This window comes from Rhamphochromis sp. 'chilingali', assembly GCF_963969265.1.
Source record: "Rhamphochromis sp. 'chilingali' genome assembly, chromosome: 16".
In the NCBI taxonomy this organism is placed as follows: domain Eukaryota; kingdom Metazoa; phylum Chordata; class Actinopteri; order Cichliformes; family Cichlidae; genus Rhamphochromis; species Rhamphochromis sp. 'chilingali'.
This window is the reverse complement of record NC_137943.1, coordinates 35,733,540-35,753,660: the sequence shown is the minus strand read 5'-3', so window position 1 is coordinate 35,753,660 and position 20,121 is coordinate 35,733,540. Positions and strand designations below refer to the sequence as shown.

The 20,121-nt window shown below is 41.3% G+C and overlaps 1 protein-coding gene across 4 annotated transcripts in view; it reads right to left on the bottom strand.

Moving 5' to 3' along the window:
- The window catches only part of LOC308412493 (uncharacterized protein), a 199,543-nt gene extending 188,836 nt beyond the window's left edge, over nucleotides 1-10,707 (bottom strand). Inside the window, exons 1-4 of one of the 4 annotated variants that reach the window (XM_080906899.1) lie at nucleotides 9,401-10,707; nucleotides 8,281-9,295; nucleotides 1,196-1,555; nucleotides 299-333 (exon numbers count right to left, since the gene is read on the bottom strand). In XM_080906899.1, the coding sequence (XP_080763025.1) occupies nucleotides 299-333; nucleotides 1,196-1,555; nucleotides 8,281-8,452 (567 nt within the window). In that variant the 5' untranslated portion in view covers nucleotides 8,453-9,295; nucleotides 9,401-10,707. Of the gene's footprint in view, nucleotides 1-298; nucleotides 334-1,195; nucleotides 1,556-8,280 lie in introns of all 4 variants that reach the window. The other 3 variants (XM_080906898.1, XM_080906900.1, XM_080906897.1) reach the window with 3 other exon arrangements.
- Between the last annotated feature and the right edge of the window lie 9,414 nt (nucleotides 10,708-20,121).

The window sequence follows — 20,121 nt, the reverse complement described above, 5'->3', positions numbered from 1 at the left end:
CTACTGCATGGTTGTGACTTTTGGTTCTATTTGTATTTGACCCTGAATCTACATCCATGCTTCCTTCCTGATTTTGGCTCTCAGCAACAGCAGAGCTATGAGAGAGGAGATGATTGCCGTTTGATTCTGGTTCATTTTGCTCACTTTCCTCATAAACAGCAGTCACCATAGAGGTATCAGTCTCCTCCTGACTGCTGCACAGTTCCTCCTGTTCCTCTTTAATCTGTGGAGGTTCTGGTTCCTCCTGCTCCACACTGGAGCTCCTCTCCTGGTTCCAGAGCTGCTGCTCAGGGAGAACCTCCTCCTCTTTAAAGACAGGCTGCTGTGGGACATCTGGAGGGACGAAAGGAGAAAACAAAAAGGAAAGTGGTGTGGTAGAAAATCATCTCAGTAAATATACTAGCAAAATAATTTTCTACAACATGAACATGTTGTTCAGAAATACACAAAAAGCTTCCATTTCTGGTCAATGATCACTGATGTCAGTCTAGTCTTTATTCCAACCTTCCCAAAAAAAATTTTTCTCTCTCTTTTTTTTTTTTTTTTTTTTTTTTTTTTTTTAAATAGGAAAAGAAGTGATAATAATTTTTAAAGAACTATCAATTAGATGTATTTTGGGCAATTTCCATTGTAAATATTCAGGGGAAAAGAGAAAGGTAGAGTGGAGCTGAGCTGTGATGTCATCGAGTACAACACTGTTTCAATCATAAAATAACCACAGTGAGTCCTCGAGTACTTGAAAGTCTGGACTAATTGGTGAACTTGTGTATTTCTTAGTTCATTCTTTACAAGTATGAACCTGACTCACATGGCATTAAGAAAAGACCATTTACAGTATGGAGAGGGAGGGAGGGGTGAGACATTAGTAGACCAGTGAGGGGCTGTGATTCAGAAAGAACTGATGTACCATCCTGAAGAAATGATTACAACAGAAAATCGTATTTGGATGAGCAAGGAGCAGAGATGGAAATTTTGGATCACACTCTCAGGCCCCCTCCTGTATCTGAACAGTGTCTCAGCTGCTCAGATACATGAATGCCTGGCTTTCACTTAGGGAGCAGTTGGAGAATAAATGCAGCGCAGCGCAGTCCTGTCCTCTGTTTGCTCTTTGTTAGCTCACGTCTCCAAAAAGTCCTCACAATCAGAAACGTCCCGCAGAGCTGTGATCAGGATCCTCCCTCAGAGGGACACTCACCTGTCCTGTGCAGCTTGATTTGGGGTTTCCAGGTGATATCCAGCAGTCTGCGCTGACGGTCGATCTCTTCCTCGTACTGGACAGATTCATTCATATCTGCCAATATTTCTTTAGATTTGGACGGAATAAATGTATCAGGATCCTGAGAGAGGAGCTGCTTCCTGTGTGGTTCTGGTTCACTGTGCTCTCCTTCCTCAGCAGCAGTCACCATGAAGGTATCCGTCTCCTCCTTCAGTCCCAGCTGCTCTCCCTCCTGACTGCTGCACAGTTCCTCCTGTTCCTCTTTAATCTGTGGAGCTTCTGGTTCCTCCTGGTCCACACTGGAGCTCCTCTTCTTACAGACATAATGCTGTGGGAGTTCTGGAGAAAGACAGGGACACATGCCAAAAGAAAGTGATGACGATAAATTCTGGACTCTTACTGCATTTAAAATTGTGGAATGATTGTGTCTGAGGCAGGTCCTTAGTTAAAGTTTGAGCTCTAGAACATAAAGTCTTAGCTTCAGCTCTTTGTAGACTGACTAAATTGTAGCTCTGTTGAGTTGTCTGGAATGTAAATGGCCTGTATTTGTATAGCGCTTTACACATTCACCCATTCTCACACACCTACCTAAATAACCTCCTCTCTGAGACTGATTGAAGATGATGTCATTATTGGTCGATAGCATGTCAAAATGCTTCCTAACTGCTGATATTTATTCGTTTTGGTGGCTCCATAATGTGCTAACAGTCTCCGTGCACGCTCGTGATGATCCTCAGAATCACTTAGATCCCGTTCATGCATAAAACTAATTCCCAGGTCTTTTCATCAGCTCGAATCACATAATGAGGCAGTCGCACATTTCAGAGAAACGGGGCCTCGTTTATCTTTGGTCATGTGATATTAACAGACCTCGACACTGGTTTCATTTGGACACGCCCCTTTTAATCAACACAGGCCTCAGTGCCAGACATATCATCACCACTTGCGTGGTTTGTTCTGGGGAAGGAGCTTAAGCTTTGTAAGCCTGAGTTTTGCTCCTGAAGAGGAGCTCAAGGTGGAGCGCAAGAGTAAAGGCTGGACAGTAGCCCAACAGCCACAGGGCTAGCCTGTGGGATTTTGTTTAGTTGATTTATTCATTCATTTAAGTTTCCTTTGTTTTTTTTGTTTTTTACAGTTCTTAATTTGTTTGTACAAGTTTGTTTTTGGTCGTTCATGCCACCGGCCTGTGCCGCCATCACTGTGGGTTTTTGTAAGGAAATTGCACGTCAGGTGAAGAGAATGCCTGCCTCCACCTGTGCTTACTCCACCACACCTGCAGCCCCCTTACGAGCTAACAGAGTCAACAAGGCAGTATTTATGATTTTTATAATCAGCACAGTGTGTTGCCAAGGAGACGATAGTGACATTGACATGCATTTGAAATTCATCGACATCTTTATCTTTCGTATACTTACAATAATAATAATAATAATAAAGTATTTTCCTCTATTCTAAAGAGTTTTATTGCTGCTAGTTAAAGACACTGAAATATAGTCATTCATGGTGCTTTTATTATTCTCTCATAATAAGACTTGAAAATGATCATAGATGAACCCGAGAACACGTTTAATCAGAAAACATGCTGATTTTCATTTTTTATAAATGGTTGAATATGTGCTGATTGCAGCAGAGAACAGGGAAAATCTTGTGATTTCTATGATGTAATAATTTCAGATTTCGACAGATATTAAACTTGAAAATGATCCTTGATTCACCCGAGGACGACTTGAACAAGAATGTAGGGTTATCATTGATAACAGGTTGGTTGTTATATTCTTAGAAATGCATAATTGTGCCGGTGTGTATTTTGTATTTCCCTTTTAGTTTTGGTAAAACAAAAACGTTATCACGTGTTAAATCTTGTGGAATTTGATGATCAAAAATTGCCACTGAATTATATTACACACTGCAACAAAAGGAACGGTGACGTACTAACAGATCATCCCAACAGGAAGAGGAAACAACCTTTTGGAATACAGATTGTGAACTTTCGAGCTGCATGTAAATGCATCATCAAATGCAGCCGCATATTGAACAGCACATAACCATGTAAAATTACTTACACGTAGACTACATCATGTGTTCATCCATCGATCAGAGTGTGTTGGAGCCATTTGTTCTTTATTTTTATTATATTTTGAAATTTGTTAAAGTTTGTTGTTAGTTTACTTATATTTTGGGGTTTATTTACAAGTTTATTTGTAGGTTAATATTTGTTTGGTGTTTACCTTGTTAAATCAGTCAGTAAGAGCTGTAGGGCCATTTTGTTTCTATAAATAAAGAGACTGGTATAGGACCAGCATGCACTGGGGTGGGCCTATTTTTATTTTTTTATTAAACCAGAGCAGCACAAGCAGCAGGAAGTAACAAAAAATTTGATCTTGTTGCCAAACTGGATGAATAAACCATAAAAACGCAACGTTCAAGTGTGGACAGTGGACTTCTTTTGCCTGCGTACAAAATATTATCTCAGTGCAGCAGTGGCTTGTGGGCTTTTAATTGTGGGATGTTTGGTTGGTCAAACAAAAGGAATTGCCACAACAGAGTAAAAAACCTGCCTGTGGACCAAAGGAATAATCCTTCATTAATGGATACGTTGGATATATGGATTTCAAGGATCACTGTCGAACTCGAACAAAAGTTACTGCATCATCTGAGAGTAACTCCAGACCGATTTGGTGTTGAGGCCTGGATCAACATGTCACTCGTTCATCAAAACTGGAGAGTGATAATATCGTTTAACCCGTAAAGGAAAACAGTGAAGCTATTGGAGTTTAAAGACATTATTTCACTACAAAGTCTGATGAACTGAGTTTTGATGTACTAAACTGGTGCATAATTGGATCGCTAATAGACCCTGTGCACGAGAATATGCTTTCTTCCTGGTTTGAGACCGGGTGTGGGGTTGTACATTTCTGGTAGCTTTACTTTGCGGTCAATCGATACTGCGAAGATATACTCCACAACCATGTCCAAAACGGAAAGATGGCATTAAGTTACAAAGAGCAGAAGGTGGGAACGCTCACCATTACTATGTAATAAAAAAATAATGATCAATTTTGACGTTTAAAGAGTTTAGATCGATCAGTTGTTTACATCCCTCAACACAAGCAGAACTGCATCACTGCAGCAGAAGACACATCGTCCACATTCAGAAGCACATCTCTGTGTAGTGACTGGTCTCATGATTTAAACAGGCAAATGTTCAGCATTCAAACTACAGGTGAAGAATAGTCAAACCAGATGTCAAAGGAGCTTGCAAAGAAAAGCGTCTGGACTTCTTTAAGTTGCTTGAAGACGTTTCACCTCTCATCCGAGAAGCTTCTTCAGTTCTAATGTCAAATGGTGGAGAGTCCTAGATATATATCTCTCCACCATTTGACATTAGAACTGAAGAAGCTTCTCGGATGAGAGGTGAAACGTCTTCAAGCAACTTAAAGAAGTCCAGACGCTTTTCTTTGCAAGCTCCTTTGACTACGATGACCTGGATGACTGAGAACCTTCACAGACAGTCAAACCAGATGTTTCCCCGTTATGTCGATATCAGCTAGTCAAGTACACACCTACACAGCATGAAAAAAAGTCCATGAAAAAAGCCACACAAAAATGAATGATTGCTGGTAAGGGTTTCTATACATTAGTATTTACGAAGGGTATGTTGTCAGCCGCAGCTTTAAAGTTTCAAGTTCCACCAAGCAAAGAAAAAAGGGAAGTAATTTTGCCACTAATGTCAGTACAGTTCCAGGAGTCAAAACTCAATCCACTGGAAGCAGAACAAATTCCACTGTTCTGCATAGTTGTTTGTTTTGTTCACACAGCAATCATTTACTAGAGAATTGCAAGCAGTTCAAAGCTAAAATGCATCGGGATGAGTTGACTTTTATCAAGGAAAGGGGAATTTGTTTTTGTTGTTTGAAAGTTGGTCACACAAGCAAAGACTGTAGGAGTCGTTTGGATTGCAACGTGTGTCACCGGGGTTCTTCATATAGAGCGGAGAGTTCCATGTGCATCCTCAGGTCATGAAGTTGATGCATTTTCTTTTCTATTTTTCCAGTTCAAGTTAAGAGCCAAAAGAGCAATAAAACTGTGCAAACCTTTGCATTTTTGGATCCTGGAAGTTCAGGTACATTCTGTACAGAAACTCTGGCAAAAAGACTGAATCTAAAAGGTAAAAAGACCAATATCCTTTTGAGAACAATGAGTCAAAATAGGATTGTTGGTGCACAAGTTCTGTCTGGTCTGGAAGTGTCTGGTATGGAAGCAAATGATTTCATGGCGTTGCCAGATGTTTTGACTCAAAAGACTATGCCAGTTTCTACGGTAAATATTCCCCAGTAAGGCGACATCGATCAGTGGCCTCATCTTAAACCTGTTAAACTTCACAACATTGATGCAGACGTGGAGCTACTGATAGGCACTGATGCTTCCAACGTTTGAGAGCCATGGAAGGTGATAAACAGTGCGGAGGGTGGACCTTATGCTGTAAAAACCAAAGTTGGCTGGGTCACAAATGGTCCCCTGTGCACTGGAAGTAACAGCGGAAATAAAAACTGCACTGCTGTAACAGCCAATAGGATTTCTGTTGAGCGTCTTGAAGAAATGTTGATTAAACAGTACAATCATGATTTTAATGAAAGCTCCTCAGAGGAGCAGACTGAAGTCCAGAGAGGATCTGTGTTTCATGGATATTGTTAGTAGCTCAATAAAACGTATTGGAAATCATTATCACATGGATTTGCCTTTCAGGAGAGAAGGTCCCAGCTTGCCAAATAACCTCTGTGTCGTGGAGCAGCGTCTCCAGAGTCTCAGACGGAGATTTGAAAAGGATACTCGTTATAAAGATGAATGCACTGAATGTGTAAACAACATGCTTGAACAAGGATATGCCGAGCTTGTGCCTGCAGAGGAGTTGCACAAAGATGATGGAAAGGTGTGGTACATCCCTCATCACGGAGTGTATCATCCCACAAAGGGCAAGTTAAGAGTTGTATTGGACTGTGGAACAACTTACAAAGGAGCATCATTGAACAGCCAGCTTCTACAGGGACCTGATCTCACAAACTCGCTGGTTGGAGTTCTGATCAGATTTAGACAAGAGGTTGTTGCATTAATGGCGGACATTGATTCCATGTTTCACCAAGCTCACGTCTCAGAAAAACACGTCAACTTTCTCCGTTTCCTGTGGTGGCAACATGGCGACACTACATGGTTGGCGCAGGAATACAGGATGAAGGTGCATTTGTTTGGAGCTGTATCTTCGCCAAGCTGTGCAAATTATGCTCTACAGAGAACTGCAGATGATAATGCACAACAGTTTCCAGCTGAAGTGGTTGATACAGTCAAAAGAAACTTTTATGTGGATGATTGTTTGAAATCTGTTGCTTCAGAAGAGGAGGCAGTGCACATGGTGAAGAGGCTGACAGATATCTGCGCTAAAGGAGGATTTAAGCTTTCAAAATGGATCAGCAACAGTCGCACAGTGCTCATGTCCATCCCAGAGGAAAGAAGAGCAAAGGAAATTAAGGCTCTGGATTTGGACACAGATCAGCTTCCAGTTGAGAGAGCACTGGGTTTACAGTGGTGCATAGAAACAGACAAGTTCCAGTTCAGAACCTCCCTGCAGGACCGTCCAACAACCAGAAGGGGCATTTTGTCTGTGGTCAGCTCACTATATGATCCTTTGGGAATCTTGTCTCCCTTCAGTTTGCCAGCTAAACTGTTGCTACAAGAGCTTTGCTGACAAAATTTAAGTGGGATGAAGTTATTCCCCACTCTCTTTCCCAGCGGTGGCGTGATTGGCTGGAGGATCTCCAGCTGGTTCCAAAGCTCAAAGTGGAACGTTGCATTAAACCAAGTTGCTTTGGAAGACCAGATAAGGCACAACTTCATCATTTTCTGATGCAAGTCAAGATGGTTATGGAACGGTGTCATATTTAAAGTTGGAAAAGAATAACATCACGCATGTTGCTTTTATCCTGGGAGAAGCTAGAGTTGCTCCTCTCAAGCAAACTACAATTCCCAGGTTGGAAGTGACGGCTGCAGTTCTTGCAGTTCGAGTGAATATGCTTCTGCAAAAGGAGCTGCAGGTAAGGTTGGAAGAATCAGTTTTTCGGACTGATAGTACAACAGTACTGAAATACATCTCCAATGAAACCAGAAGATTTAATACTTTTGTTGCAAACAGAATTGCTGTCAATCGAGAAGCAACAGATGTGAATCAGTGGAGATACGTTTCTTCCAAGGAGAATCCTGCAGATGACGCTTCCAGAGGCATGAGAGCTGGGGATTTCCTCAAATGTAGGAGATGAATTAAAGGGACAGAATTTCTCTATAAGTCAGAAAAGGAATGGCCTAAACTGGATGTGGAGTACAGTGCAATTTCTGCAGATGACCCAGAGGTCAAAAAGGACCTGACAATGAATGTCGTTGTGAAGGAATTACAAAATCCTACCAACTATCTTATCCATTACTTCTCGTCTTGGGCAAAACTTAAAATCTCTGTAGCCTGGCTTTTAAAGCTGAAAGAGGCCTTGGTGCTGCTGGTGCAGAAGAGGACAGAGTTGCTTGCTGCAGGTTTGAATAAGAATGATCTGGAAAGTCAGAAAGAAGTGGAGATAAGAATGGAAAGGTTTAAGACCACTTTGAAGAACGGAAATATGACTCCAGAATATGTAGCAAAGACAGAACGAGCTATTATTCAATATGCACAACAACAGAAATTTAAAACTGAAACGGTTTTAATCAGCAATGGCCTGAAAGGAGTCTCCAAGGGAAGTAGTCTCTACAAACTTGATCCAGTGTTGGATGCAGGAATCCTCTGAGGGGGTGGCCGAATGACTAAAGCAGCCACGACTATGGAAGTAAGCATCCTGCAATTTTGACAAAGGATATGCATGAGTCACTGATTTTACGCCATATCGATCAAAGGTTGGGACTCGCAGGAAGAGCGACATGCTGTCAAAACTGAGACAAAAATACTGGATACTAAATGCAAATTCTGCTGCCAGGACAATCATTTCTCGTTGGTCAAACAAAAGGAATTGCCACTACAGAGGGACACTCACCTGTCCTGTGCAGCTTGATTTGGGGTTTCCAGGTGATATCCAGCAGTCTGCGCTGACGGTCGATCTCTTCCTCGTACTGGACGATCGTTTTTTCAAACTCCAAGAATATTTGTTCAGCAGCAGCAGTTAGTCGCTCGTTGATGAACTCTCTCAGATACTGAACTGAAGGCATCGTTGCTGCCGCAGCTCACACACTCAGCTCACACAACAACATAACTGACCTCCAGCTCAGTCACACAGACAGCTAACACTACTTCCGCTTTTTCCTTGTTCACTTCCGTCTAGTGTCGCACAGTAAAGTTCCGCCAGAACAGCACATAAGATCTATCGTACAGTTTTAGTTTGGATATTATTTCTGCTCCCGTATGAACAGATTCATCTGTAAATAAAGTTCACGTCCAAATAAAAGTCAAATAATCAGATATTTGTGATGCAGCTCATCAGAGTTACAGCTGTAAATGTCCATCAGCTTAAATACATTAAACAGCCAATCATATAGCCGCAGACATTTAAAACTCCACCCTGTGGATCACCAACATTAATATTGTTCTTCGGATTCTCTGAATCTTTTAATGTTGTAATTGTAACCGAGGACAAGGGAGGAGTAAACGGGGCACAGAAATAAAATGATAATTTATTTATTACATTAGTTAAACATACAAAGTCCCAGTTATTTCCAGACACTTACAACATCCTGCTGATATCCCAGCTGCACATGAGACTTACCACACAAATGGTGTGCAAATTACACAACGCTGCAAACCGTTACACCCCGTTTAGCAACACTGCAACCGATTCACCTGCGGCACGCACTGCAAACAATTCGGGTCTCAGCACAGCTGGGAAGCAGCGCTATGCATGGCCTGTAATATAAAGGGAAGTGACACAAACAAATAAAAAAACTAAGGAGGTTAGTCCGCCCTTACACATCTCACTGCCAATCAATAACCGTCTTTACAGCTGGACGGACTAACCAAAACAATCAAAAGAACGAAGGACAGCAGAGACAGCACAGCTGAAAAACACAAACAACATTATCGATTAAAATATTACCCAATAAAATATCAATATTATGAAACCATTCAAAGTCAAAGCTAAAACAAACACTCAATATGCCTACAATATTGATCAGTCTCCCTGCGCGCAGTCGATCTGGGGCTTGATCAATTCTTCCATTAAAAAAGTCCAACGACACATTAAAAATCGGCACCTACAATATGATCCAAACAAAATGGCAAAAGTCTCTTACCGGTAGTAGAACCACTCGCACCCGAGTGAATTAATCGCCTCTGGGTTTTTTCCACAGAAGAGCGCTGACTTCACCCCACACACCCACTACCCTTTCACAGCTCTTCAGCCAATCACCTGGCAGAGAGCAACAACCTGCAGGTTGAACTGTAGATGATGAATCTGAGAAACATAATTGTTTGATTCCTTTCGCAGAGAGTGGATCGCTCTAACTCTGACACTCTCAGCCTCTCTGGGACGATCTTTTTATCCACACGTTAATAAAGCAGCTCATTAATGTCACGTGTTCAGCCTCTTCTTCCTTTGAATCACACTTTTCCAGTCTATTGTTGCCCCACCCTCACTTAAAAAACACGATGGGACAATAAGTAATGAAACAAGCTCAGATTTGTCAGATAATGAATAAATATTATCTTCATAATATTTTACATAGATGTAGGCTTGAAGGTGCTCACAAATCCTTGTAAAGCTAGTTTCAGCTGCTCTCTTAACCACAGGAGTTTTGTCACAGTAGGTTTGCTTAGTCCAATTTTTACATTTGATGCTCTTCCTGATGCAAAATCAGTATCGTCCTTTAGAGAAAGCTGCTCTCTCTTGTGACTGCTGCAGAGTTCCTCCTGGACTGCAGGGACAAAAGGAGATCAGAAGAAAACTGACATAAATTTAAAAAAATGCATCTGTGCAAATATTTTGTTTCAACTACAAATAAGCTTGCTTCAGCCCGGTCATGAGACCAAGTAGACGTGCAGGACACATCAAAGAGTGAGAGTTAAGAGTCAACAGCAGCGCCTGTTACTGGAATAATGATCAAAATCTTTGATCATTCAAAGCCAAAAAGAGTCTGTCATCAAACCCTCAGATCAAAAAGGAAAGAAGCTCGTTCTCCTGCTGACAGCCAGTCTTTGGTTTTCACAGTGAAAAAGTTACAGAAAAAATAATAAGGAAGAAAAAGTGTTTCCATTTTGTCAGATTTGTATTGTTGGATTGTCATTTATGCTTAGAAATAGATATTTATTGAAAGAATGTCTCATCCTAGGAGGTCTGTAACAACTCTGTGTAGCATGAAGAGGGGAGTGCGTTCACTCCTCTTCAGAGTGTTCTGGCACAGATCACACTCCTCCTAGGATCATGAGAGAGGTCGTATCTTCTCTTGTTGATATACGGTATAGCGAGCACACGTATATCTGTTTGAGTGTAAGAGCCTTCTGTTTATGTGAACCGCTGGACTCCTGCCACCAGCTTTGGGGAGTCTTCAGAGTCACATCTTGACACACACACACACCTGGGCGTACACACAGACAAGGTATTCTTTGTATCAGGGCCGGCCCGTGGCATAGGCCGTATAGGTAAATGCTAAGGGCGCCGTCCATCAGGGGGCGCCACGCCAGTGCCACAAATGTTGAAAAAAAAAAAGTTGGTACTATTATTTCTAAATACAAAAAATAATCCCACGTTAATTAAAATGCAAAGTAAAGCTTATTTAATAGAAATATTATTTGTTACAACATTACACTACACTGCTGATGTAGGGGGGCGCCACCTAAAATCTTGCCTAGGGCGCCAGATTGGTTAGGGCCGTTTCTGCTTTGTATACATGTGTGCCTGTGTATGACGTTATATGTTAATGAACTTATGCATATTCATGTAACCACAATGAAAGGAGTGCTACAGGGAACCTGGCTGAGAGTCTGACGGAGGTCAGGTGGCTCCAGTTGGGTCTCCCTCATGCATGAGTAACACAAAGAACTTTGGTGACTTGCGTCTTGCTTTTTGCTGTTGTAGTAAAATTGTCTCATTCCAGCGAAGGGCTGTGCTACACAGACCCATCACATTTCATTTACTTTGTTCATGCATTTGTGATCCATCCTAGTGAATCCAGCCTCCAGCCTGAAAGCTAAAGTGCTTCTATTGGTTCACTAACAGGAAGTGTAAGAAAGAAGTGAAAAAATATATAAAACAGGAAACAGCGATTCGGGGAGGAGCACGGAGGAGTGACTGAACTGCAGAGGAGAGAAAACCTTCCACGTTTCATTAACAGACCACAAAGGTTAAAGATTTCCAACATGCTGCCTCTGGACTGTTATCTTATTTCTCTACTGATTATGACTTGTCTAACAGGTACGATATTATGTGTTGTATACATTTAAAAATATTTTAGTCATTGATAAATATTATTACACTGAAGAAAATGGGACATTGTACAAACATATTTGTCTCATTTTAGGAGTCAGATGTGAAGAACTCACTGCAGACAAGGAAGACACGTCCAGTTTGGAAGGCAGCGCTGTTACTCTGTCCTACAGATACTCCAAACAAGCGTATGAAAGCGATGAATTTTACTGGTATCGACAACATGCAGGAAAAGCACCTGAGCTCCTGATCGCTCACGTGGGATCAAAGAATTTAATGAAACGAGAATCCTCCAGAGTGTCTTTCAAAGTGGTCGATGACAGAAGACAAATAACAATCTCCTCTGCTGCAGTGTCTGACTCTGCTGTGTACTACTGTGCTGTGAGGCCCACAGTGACAGGAAACAGCAAAACTCTGTACAAAAACCTTTGGAGCAAAGACAACAGAATACTCCACAACATCCACTAGAGGGAGCCACACACCTTTGTTAGGATACAGACTAACTCATAACACAGCTGTGATGAAGAGCTTCAGATGAAGTTAATGTGATTTGAGCCTCCTCCTCCTCCTGACTGCAGAAACCTGTCTGACTCCAGCTGTGAACATCAGACCACTCACAGCTAACTCCCAGTGAACATCACTTCCAACATTTCTCCTCTGGAAACATGGAAAAACTGGCTGTGATTTGGATCTTTGCAGCTCTCGTAGGTACGTATGTTTCTGACAGGAACACCTGAAGTTCAAAGACATGTTTACAGTGTTACAGATCCAGTTTGGACTTTCTTTGAGCTCAAGTTTGGAGTGATGATTAAACAGAAAAATATTTCAATTGTGAAATCAGAGAAACGTCAGAGAAACCAGAAGTAAAATGTGTTTAAAAAAACACAGTAATACTCACAGATACTCAGCCTCATGGACAATGTTAGTCTGATGGCTTCATTTTCTCTACTTTTCCAGGACTAACAGCTGGAGACTCAATCACTCCTCAGCGAGATAAAGTCACTGCAACAGAAGGAGAATCTGTCACACTCACATGTAGCTATGAGACAAGTGAAAGTGATGTTTGGCTTAACTGGTACAGACATGATTCTGACCTTCAGGCTCCTCAGTTTATACTCTACAAAGGAGCAAGATCACAGAGTGGCAATGATTATATCCCTGATAATCGATATGACTCAGAAACATCTTCTACATCAACTAATCTGACCATAGCAGCCCTAACCCTGGCAGACACAGCTCTCTACTACTGTGCTCTAGAAACACAGTGATACAAAGTGTAGAAGAGGCTGTACAAAAACCTGAACACAGATATCTGACTACTCTTCAAAGAGGAGGGAAGTGGTATTCAAAGCACAGCTTCATATCAGATGGATTCTGCTAATTCCTGTTTTATCAGAGTCACTGTGGTTACAGCTGCTAATGAAACACTGTGGGAGGATTCACATGAGCAGCAAATCCACATCAACCACAAACCAACTGCAGGAACGTTCAGACATTTCAGAATCAGAGAAAATTTGTTAATCCCAGAGGGAAATTGAGTTGTCATGGCAGCAAATATATAACAAACAACAAGCACTTATCTAAAATGAGTGTAGAAACAGAGTAGTGATAGATAAATAGATAAATATAGAGATATATGTATAAACATAAATTGACATTAGTGATGAGGTGTGTGTCTGTGTGTGTGTGTGTAAGAAAAAAGCATCAGAAGTCAAATAAAGTAACTAGTAATAAACTCCCAACATTGTTGGTGCATTAATGATGTTTTATAGCTGAAACTTTTACTTTGTTATTCTCACATTTTCTCCAGAAGGGTTTAAACTTGTAATTGAGACCTAAACTGATTGCACTGGCACATGAAAGTCACCAAGGGATTGTGCACACAAAACAAAGATGAAGAGATCTCTAACCCTAACCCTTTTGATACTGCAATACCTGCTTGTAGATTTGTCATAACTTTGACTGACAGCTACTCCAAATGGCCTGAGCTTTCCTTTTCACCTTCTGCTACTACTAATGATGTTATTCACTTTCTCTCATCTGTCTTTTGTCATCATGGCAACCAGAGACCATCGTAACAGACAATGGTACACAGTTCACCTCTGTAATGTTCCCCTCATTCCTCCAGAATAGAGGCACCTCCCACAGCAGAACATCTGTCTACTACCCAGCTGCAGACGGAGCAATCGAACGGTTTCATCGTGCCCTCCGCACCTGTATCCAGACAGCAATCCAGCAGTCAAAACCATGGAAGGAGACTGCGCTGGATTGGCTTCAAGTTTACCGTGCAACACTGCATGCAACACCACGTGCAACTACTCTCCTCTCTCCCTATGATCCTATTATAGGGAGAGAGGAGAGTAGTTGTGGCTGTAGCTCAGGTGGCAGAGCAGGTCAGCCACTAATCAGAAGGTCGGTGGTTCGATCCCAGGCTGCATCCTGGCTGCATGCCAAATATCCTTGGGCAAGATACTAACCCCGTGTTTGCCTACTGGTGGTGGTCAGAGGGCCCGGTGGCGCCTGTGTCCGGCAGCCTCGCCTCTGTCAGTGCGCCCCAGGGCAGCTGTGGCTACAATGTAGCTCCATCACCAGTGTGTGAATGGGTGGATGACTGAATGTAGTGTAAAGCGCTTTGGGGTCCTATGGACTAGAAAAGCGCTATACAAATGCAGGCAGGCCATATTATCTCGCCTTTCCTGCTTGTTAATGCTCGCACCTGACTCTTAGACTCTATTTTTCCTTATACATATTTTTTACAACTTGTGCTTTTATTATGTTTTTATTTTAATATGCATATTATATTACCCCTGTGTATTAGTGGCATTGACCTGTGAGTATATTTGATACTTTGCTAAGGCCTTATAATAGGGGAGACCGGGGATAGTTGTAACTAGAGATGGACCGATCCGATATTACATATCTGACTTAAATTACTGGATCGGATATCGGAGAAAAATAAAAAATGTAATCCGATCCATTAAATATCACGAAAGCACCTCACAAAACTTGCAACACGCCGTAACTCACCTCAGAACGTTAGCACGTCGGAGCAGTATGCATCACGTGATAGAGCGGCTGTGGCATGCGGGACCTGTCGGTGGTCTGGATAGCATGTGGAGCTTCGCTAGCAACCTGGCATTTCATCTCCGACAAAGTTATCCCGAGAGAAGTACAGCAAGTGTGTAAGTCCATCTCTGAATGTTTGTAAAGCATTCCTGCGTTAAGCTTAACAAGCGACTGCCTCTTCTTGCTGCTACTTCAATCATGAAACTGCTTAATGATCAGCTGATCGGCTTTTCTGTCACGAGTCTGTTTCTCTGGTTTGTTTTTGGCCCACTTTGCACCAGAAAGAGGAAACCAGCGGCTGAACAACAGCAGCACGTTTAAGCTTGATCAGCTGTTGTTAGAATGTATTTAATATTACTTTCTACTCGAGGATCTTTTTCTACAGCTGACGTAACTGTGCAGGGGCGGATCTAGCAAAGTTTAGCCAGGGGGGCCGATAGGGCATTAACAGGGAAAAGGGGGCACAAAGACATACTTTTCTTTCTTATTCTCATTTAAAATGTCGAGCTTTTAATAAATAATTATCTGACACCCAAAGTTTTAATTTGATGTAAAATGAATAGAAGTCAATTACTGTATATAGTGACTATTAAGTCTAATATATATACCCTAGTAAGCTATAGTACTTTTTCCTTTGGGAAGGTACCATCTGTGCAGTCTGCAATTTTGTTGAAGAAAGATGTTGAATCTATTTAATATTTCTTGAAAAATAATTGATTTCTGTGCATTTTTTTTCACACTGCATCAAATTAAGGTTGATTACGTCGATTAAGCATCATGAGGTGGAGCGTGAGGGGTGGTTCCCTATTTTTTATTTATTTATTTTTGTTGTTGCTGGGAGTTGGAACCCTATTAGTTAGGTTGCTTAATATTTCTGCTAAGTACTCTTTAAAATACCAGAATAGGGAGGATGGTGTAGGTTTAAGTTTATTAGATTGATCAGTATTGCTGAACTATGAATTTTTTTTTTTTTGCATACAGGTATAACAGAATAGTTTTAGTGTAGTTGTTGTTTTAAACTTGAGTATGAACTTATACAAAATGCAGCAAGATATTTAAAAAACAGTTTTGTTGATTAAAAAACACTATATCGGATTCATATCGGTATCGGCAGATATCCAAATTTATGATATCGGTATCGGACATAAAAAAGTGGTATCGTGCCATCTCTAGTTGTAACACTTCCAATTTCTCCAATCAGGGCTAAGTTTCAAATGATGTGACTCTTCCTGTGCATGCCCAACTCAGTTCTGCTATCACATGTGAAAAATCAGCACATTTTGTCAAACACAGACAATTTAACACGAAAAAAAGTAATTTGTATGCCAAAAAGTAAGTTTTTCTACTTTATTTCAATGTGTAATAGCATTATCCGCTTTGCAGTTATACTCATCAAACTTAAATTATGTTATTTGTATGTCTATGGGGATATATTCTGTGTAGGTCTTTAGTGCTAATGTTTTAGCCGTTGGCTGTAATGTTAGCTAGTTCATGGCTATAGGAGTCTGGGTCAGTTGTAACAATAATGCAGATGTTACCACACTATTACTTTAACTTATATTAAACAAGTTGGGGCAACGACATCAGCAGAGAGAGGTTCACTGGTCGCCTTTGTATATACGGTTAATGCCATTGGCAACACAATTCCTCCACTGTTTGTGTTCCCACACACACATTATGCAGACCACTGTGTCAGAGATGGACCAGTAGGAAGTACTGGTAGTGGAAATAAATCAGGATGGGTGCAAGAAACAGATTTCCTCATCTTTCTGAAGCACTTTGCAAACCACACCAAGGTAAGCCATGATAAAAAGTAATGGAATTGCGATGCTGGTGCACAACAAAATTTTTCAGCTTCATTGTTATGTTCAAAAGTTGTTGCAAGAGTTGTAGGTTATAATGCCCACTGAGCCAATGAGGCCAAACTCAAGGAAGACCAACCAAAATTAATGAAATATTCAGTTGCAGAAAATTCCATAATTTGTCTTTTTGGGGGGTTGGAATATGTTCAAAAGCTAGATTTCTGCATTCTGTCACACACACACATAACTACATAAATGGCTCTAAGTGCATTCATGTGTTGAATAAACAAAGATTACATGTTAATGTTTTGTTAGTACCCTTATTTCATTGTGTTACATTTTACCCCAGGATATGTTACAACTAACCCAGACTATGGGGTTAATTGTAACATTTCACTCTTTGTGTTTGAGGCCACACCATGCAATGGGTAATTGTGCTGCAGAGAAAATAGCTGCACTATTTAATAGCAGAGACATGTAAATACTTTGCATTACATTTTGAATCCACTACCTTAAACGAGCTCCAATTTACAGACAGAAATGTCAAAAATGTTACAACTATCCCCGGTCTCCCCTACTTGTGTTACTTCTCTGTCTCTTATGTTAAGCACTTTGGTATACCGCTGGTTTTTAAATGTGCTCTATAAATAAAGATTGTTGTTGTTGTTATGAACTCCTGTATGGCAGGAAGATGCGTACTAAACTGGATGTACTCCCTTTGCCTTCTGCTGGCTGTGTCTCCACTGTTGCACGTCACTCAGTTCAGAGACGTCAGTTGAAAATGCAATGTTACACTGATGGTAGGCGTCACGGAAACCTTCTTTTCTACCAGGAGAGAGTGTGAGGATAAGGAAATCACACAAAGTTGCCAAAGGACATCCCAGATTTACTCCTGTAACAGTAACAAAGGCTCAAAGGCTCAAAGGCCTTCTTGCTGAGTGATGGAAAGATTTGGGATGCCACTCATCGAGCACGCTGTCGCCCAGAGACTGAAAAGAACGCTGACGCTGTGAGGCTGCACCACACTGGCTCACCTACTGCCAGAAGACTGCCACGCGTCAAGTACAAGCCTCGCTGGCACAAAGACTATATTGTATCATAATGGTTTTTCTTGATAAAAGGAAATTAGAGAAATGTTATTAATTGTTCTATTTTAGTTTAACAGAACTGATTTACTGCTGCCAGTGCACTAGGAACTAAAAAAATGAAATGGAAATAAGTGGAATAATAATTTCTTTTTTCATTTTACATAGTAGTGCAACATAATTTCAGGTTTACTTAGCTTTGCTAGTTGTAGTATTCTGATGTTACAGCTGTTACTACAATTTAAGTTTACAAGCGTATTGTTGATTTGCTAAATGTTGAATTACTTCATCTTGGTGCTGCGCTAGTTGGTGATAAATTTTTACGATGAAGTCTCTTTGATAAAGAGGGAGGAGCTGTTGTGTTATACAATATTGCACCATTAGAGGGTGTTGTCATGAAAAAGTGCTGTTGAAAATACAGAGTTAGAAAACAGAGTTAAGATGGCGAACTGGAAAACATGTAACACCCTGCTACCTTTACGATTAAGGTTATGTGCTGCATTAATTAAAGAGCACTTGTTTATAACCAGCCATTGTTACAGGATGCTCTGCTCTTTGTTTACCCGTCGCCATGGTAAACCCTGTATCAGAGCTCCATTGATGATTTCTTTCTTCCTTGACTCACAGTTCAGTCTGTTAAACCTGCTTCCTGCAATAGGAGCAAATATCCACTGAAAGCAGCAGAAAGACGTGCTGAGTGTAAAGCTGTCAGCAGGGGGAATAACACAGGGCTGTGAATGAGTCCTGTCACTGTGATCAGGCTCCTCCTTCTAATCCACCAACTTAGTGTTGATGAAGACTAAACAGAGAGATCACAGCTTCTTTATACTTGCTGTAGCTCACAGTTACTCTACACTGCAGATATGACGCCTCTGTTCATCTCAGTGCTGCTGGCTGCTATGTGCCTCGGTATGAACACAACTCTGTTTCTTTGATATCAACATTGACGTGATTCTTTAACAGCACACTGATACTGTTTGTTGGTGTTTTACAGAATGCAGAGCACAAAAAGACAACGTGCTGCAAGCAAAAGGAGAAGAGACTGCTGCTGCAGGAGGCACAGTGACACTTGACTGTCTCTATAACAGCAGTACAACAAATAATTATCTCTTCTGGTACAAACAGGATGGAAACAACAGCCCCAAATTCATCCTGAGCCGTGTTAGTGGGGATCAAGGAAACATAGCAGCCGAGTTCAAGGAGAGATTTTCATCCACACTGGATTCCAGCATCAGATCAGCTCCTCTGAAGATCCAGAAGCTTCAGCTGTCTGACTCTGCTGTGTACTACTGTGCTCTGCAGCCCACAGTGACAGGAAACAGCAAAACTCTGTACAAAAACCTTTGGAGCAAAGACAACAGAATACTCCACAACATCCACTAGAGGGAGCCACACACTGTTAAACCTCTGATTCTTGTGTCATTGGACTGATGACAAAGACAACAGACTCATTTCAGTCTCATCTTTACTCAAATCTTCATCTTTCTCTCCAACAGAAATCAACCTGTCACTGATCAATAACAACATGATAAATGATTGATCACTGATCCCACAGAGGTGGTTGTAGGTAAAGTACAGACATCCAGGACTTTTTCCATCAACTTCTTTACTCCAAAGGGAAAAAGTGCAGAGTTAACTGAACCTTGTGCTACATTAATGTAAATGAATGCTATCAGCACACAGGAACACAAACTTTATTTCAGTGTAAATCTGAATTATATTAGAATCACTTCATTAGACTGAATCAGTGAAGTCGAACATGAGCAGAGAAAAAGAGGGAAAATGAAGACATTTCTGTTTTCTGTTGGCTCCATTAGAGAGTGACTGTGCCTCTCACAGGAACATGAGCAGAGAACAGGTTAAAGTGGATTCAGCAGGTGGGAACCCTAAAATCAGCTGTAGTGGCTCAGTGTGGGGAAAAGAATCAAACTCACAATCATTTCTGCTGAGAGCTCCAGTAGATTTGATTCAAGTACAGGCTGTGATCAGCTGATCTGAGCTTCACTGCTCTTTGTAATGTGAATTCAACCAGATGTGAGCAGGTGTTTGCGAGGATTCTGTCCGTGTGCTCCAGCTTCCTCCCACAGTCCAAAGACGTGCGCTTAGTGGGGTTAGGTTAGCTGGTGATTCTAAATTGCCCATAAGTGTGAATGGTTGTGTGTCTCTCTGTGTTACCCTGCCATAGACCAGTGACCTGTCCAGGCTGTGCCCCGCCTCTCGTCCTACAGTAGCTGGGATGGCTCCGCCCCCCTAAATCGGATCAGTGGAAGAGAATGGATGGATGGACGTAAGCAGATGTTTCTGGGCTGATTTGCATCCTCTACACTGACAGTACACTGATTCTGCTGTCTTTATTCTGCACTACACAGTTGGTGTGAAGGTGGAAATCAGTGAATGGATCTCAGCATCATCGGCTACAATTCATCTGAACTTCACATCGTTTACACACTTAAAGGGAGTCACATGCAAGCTTTACATTTTCAGTTCATCAGATAACTCTAACATACTCT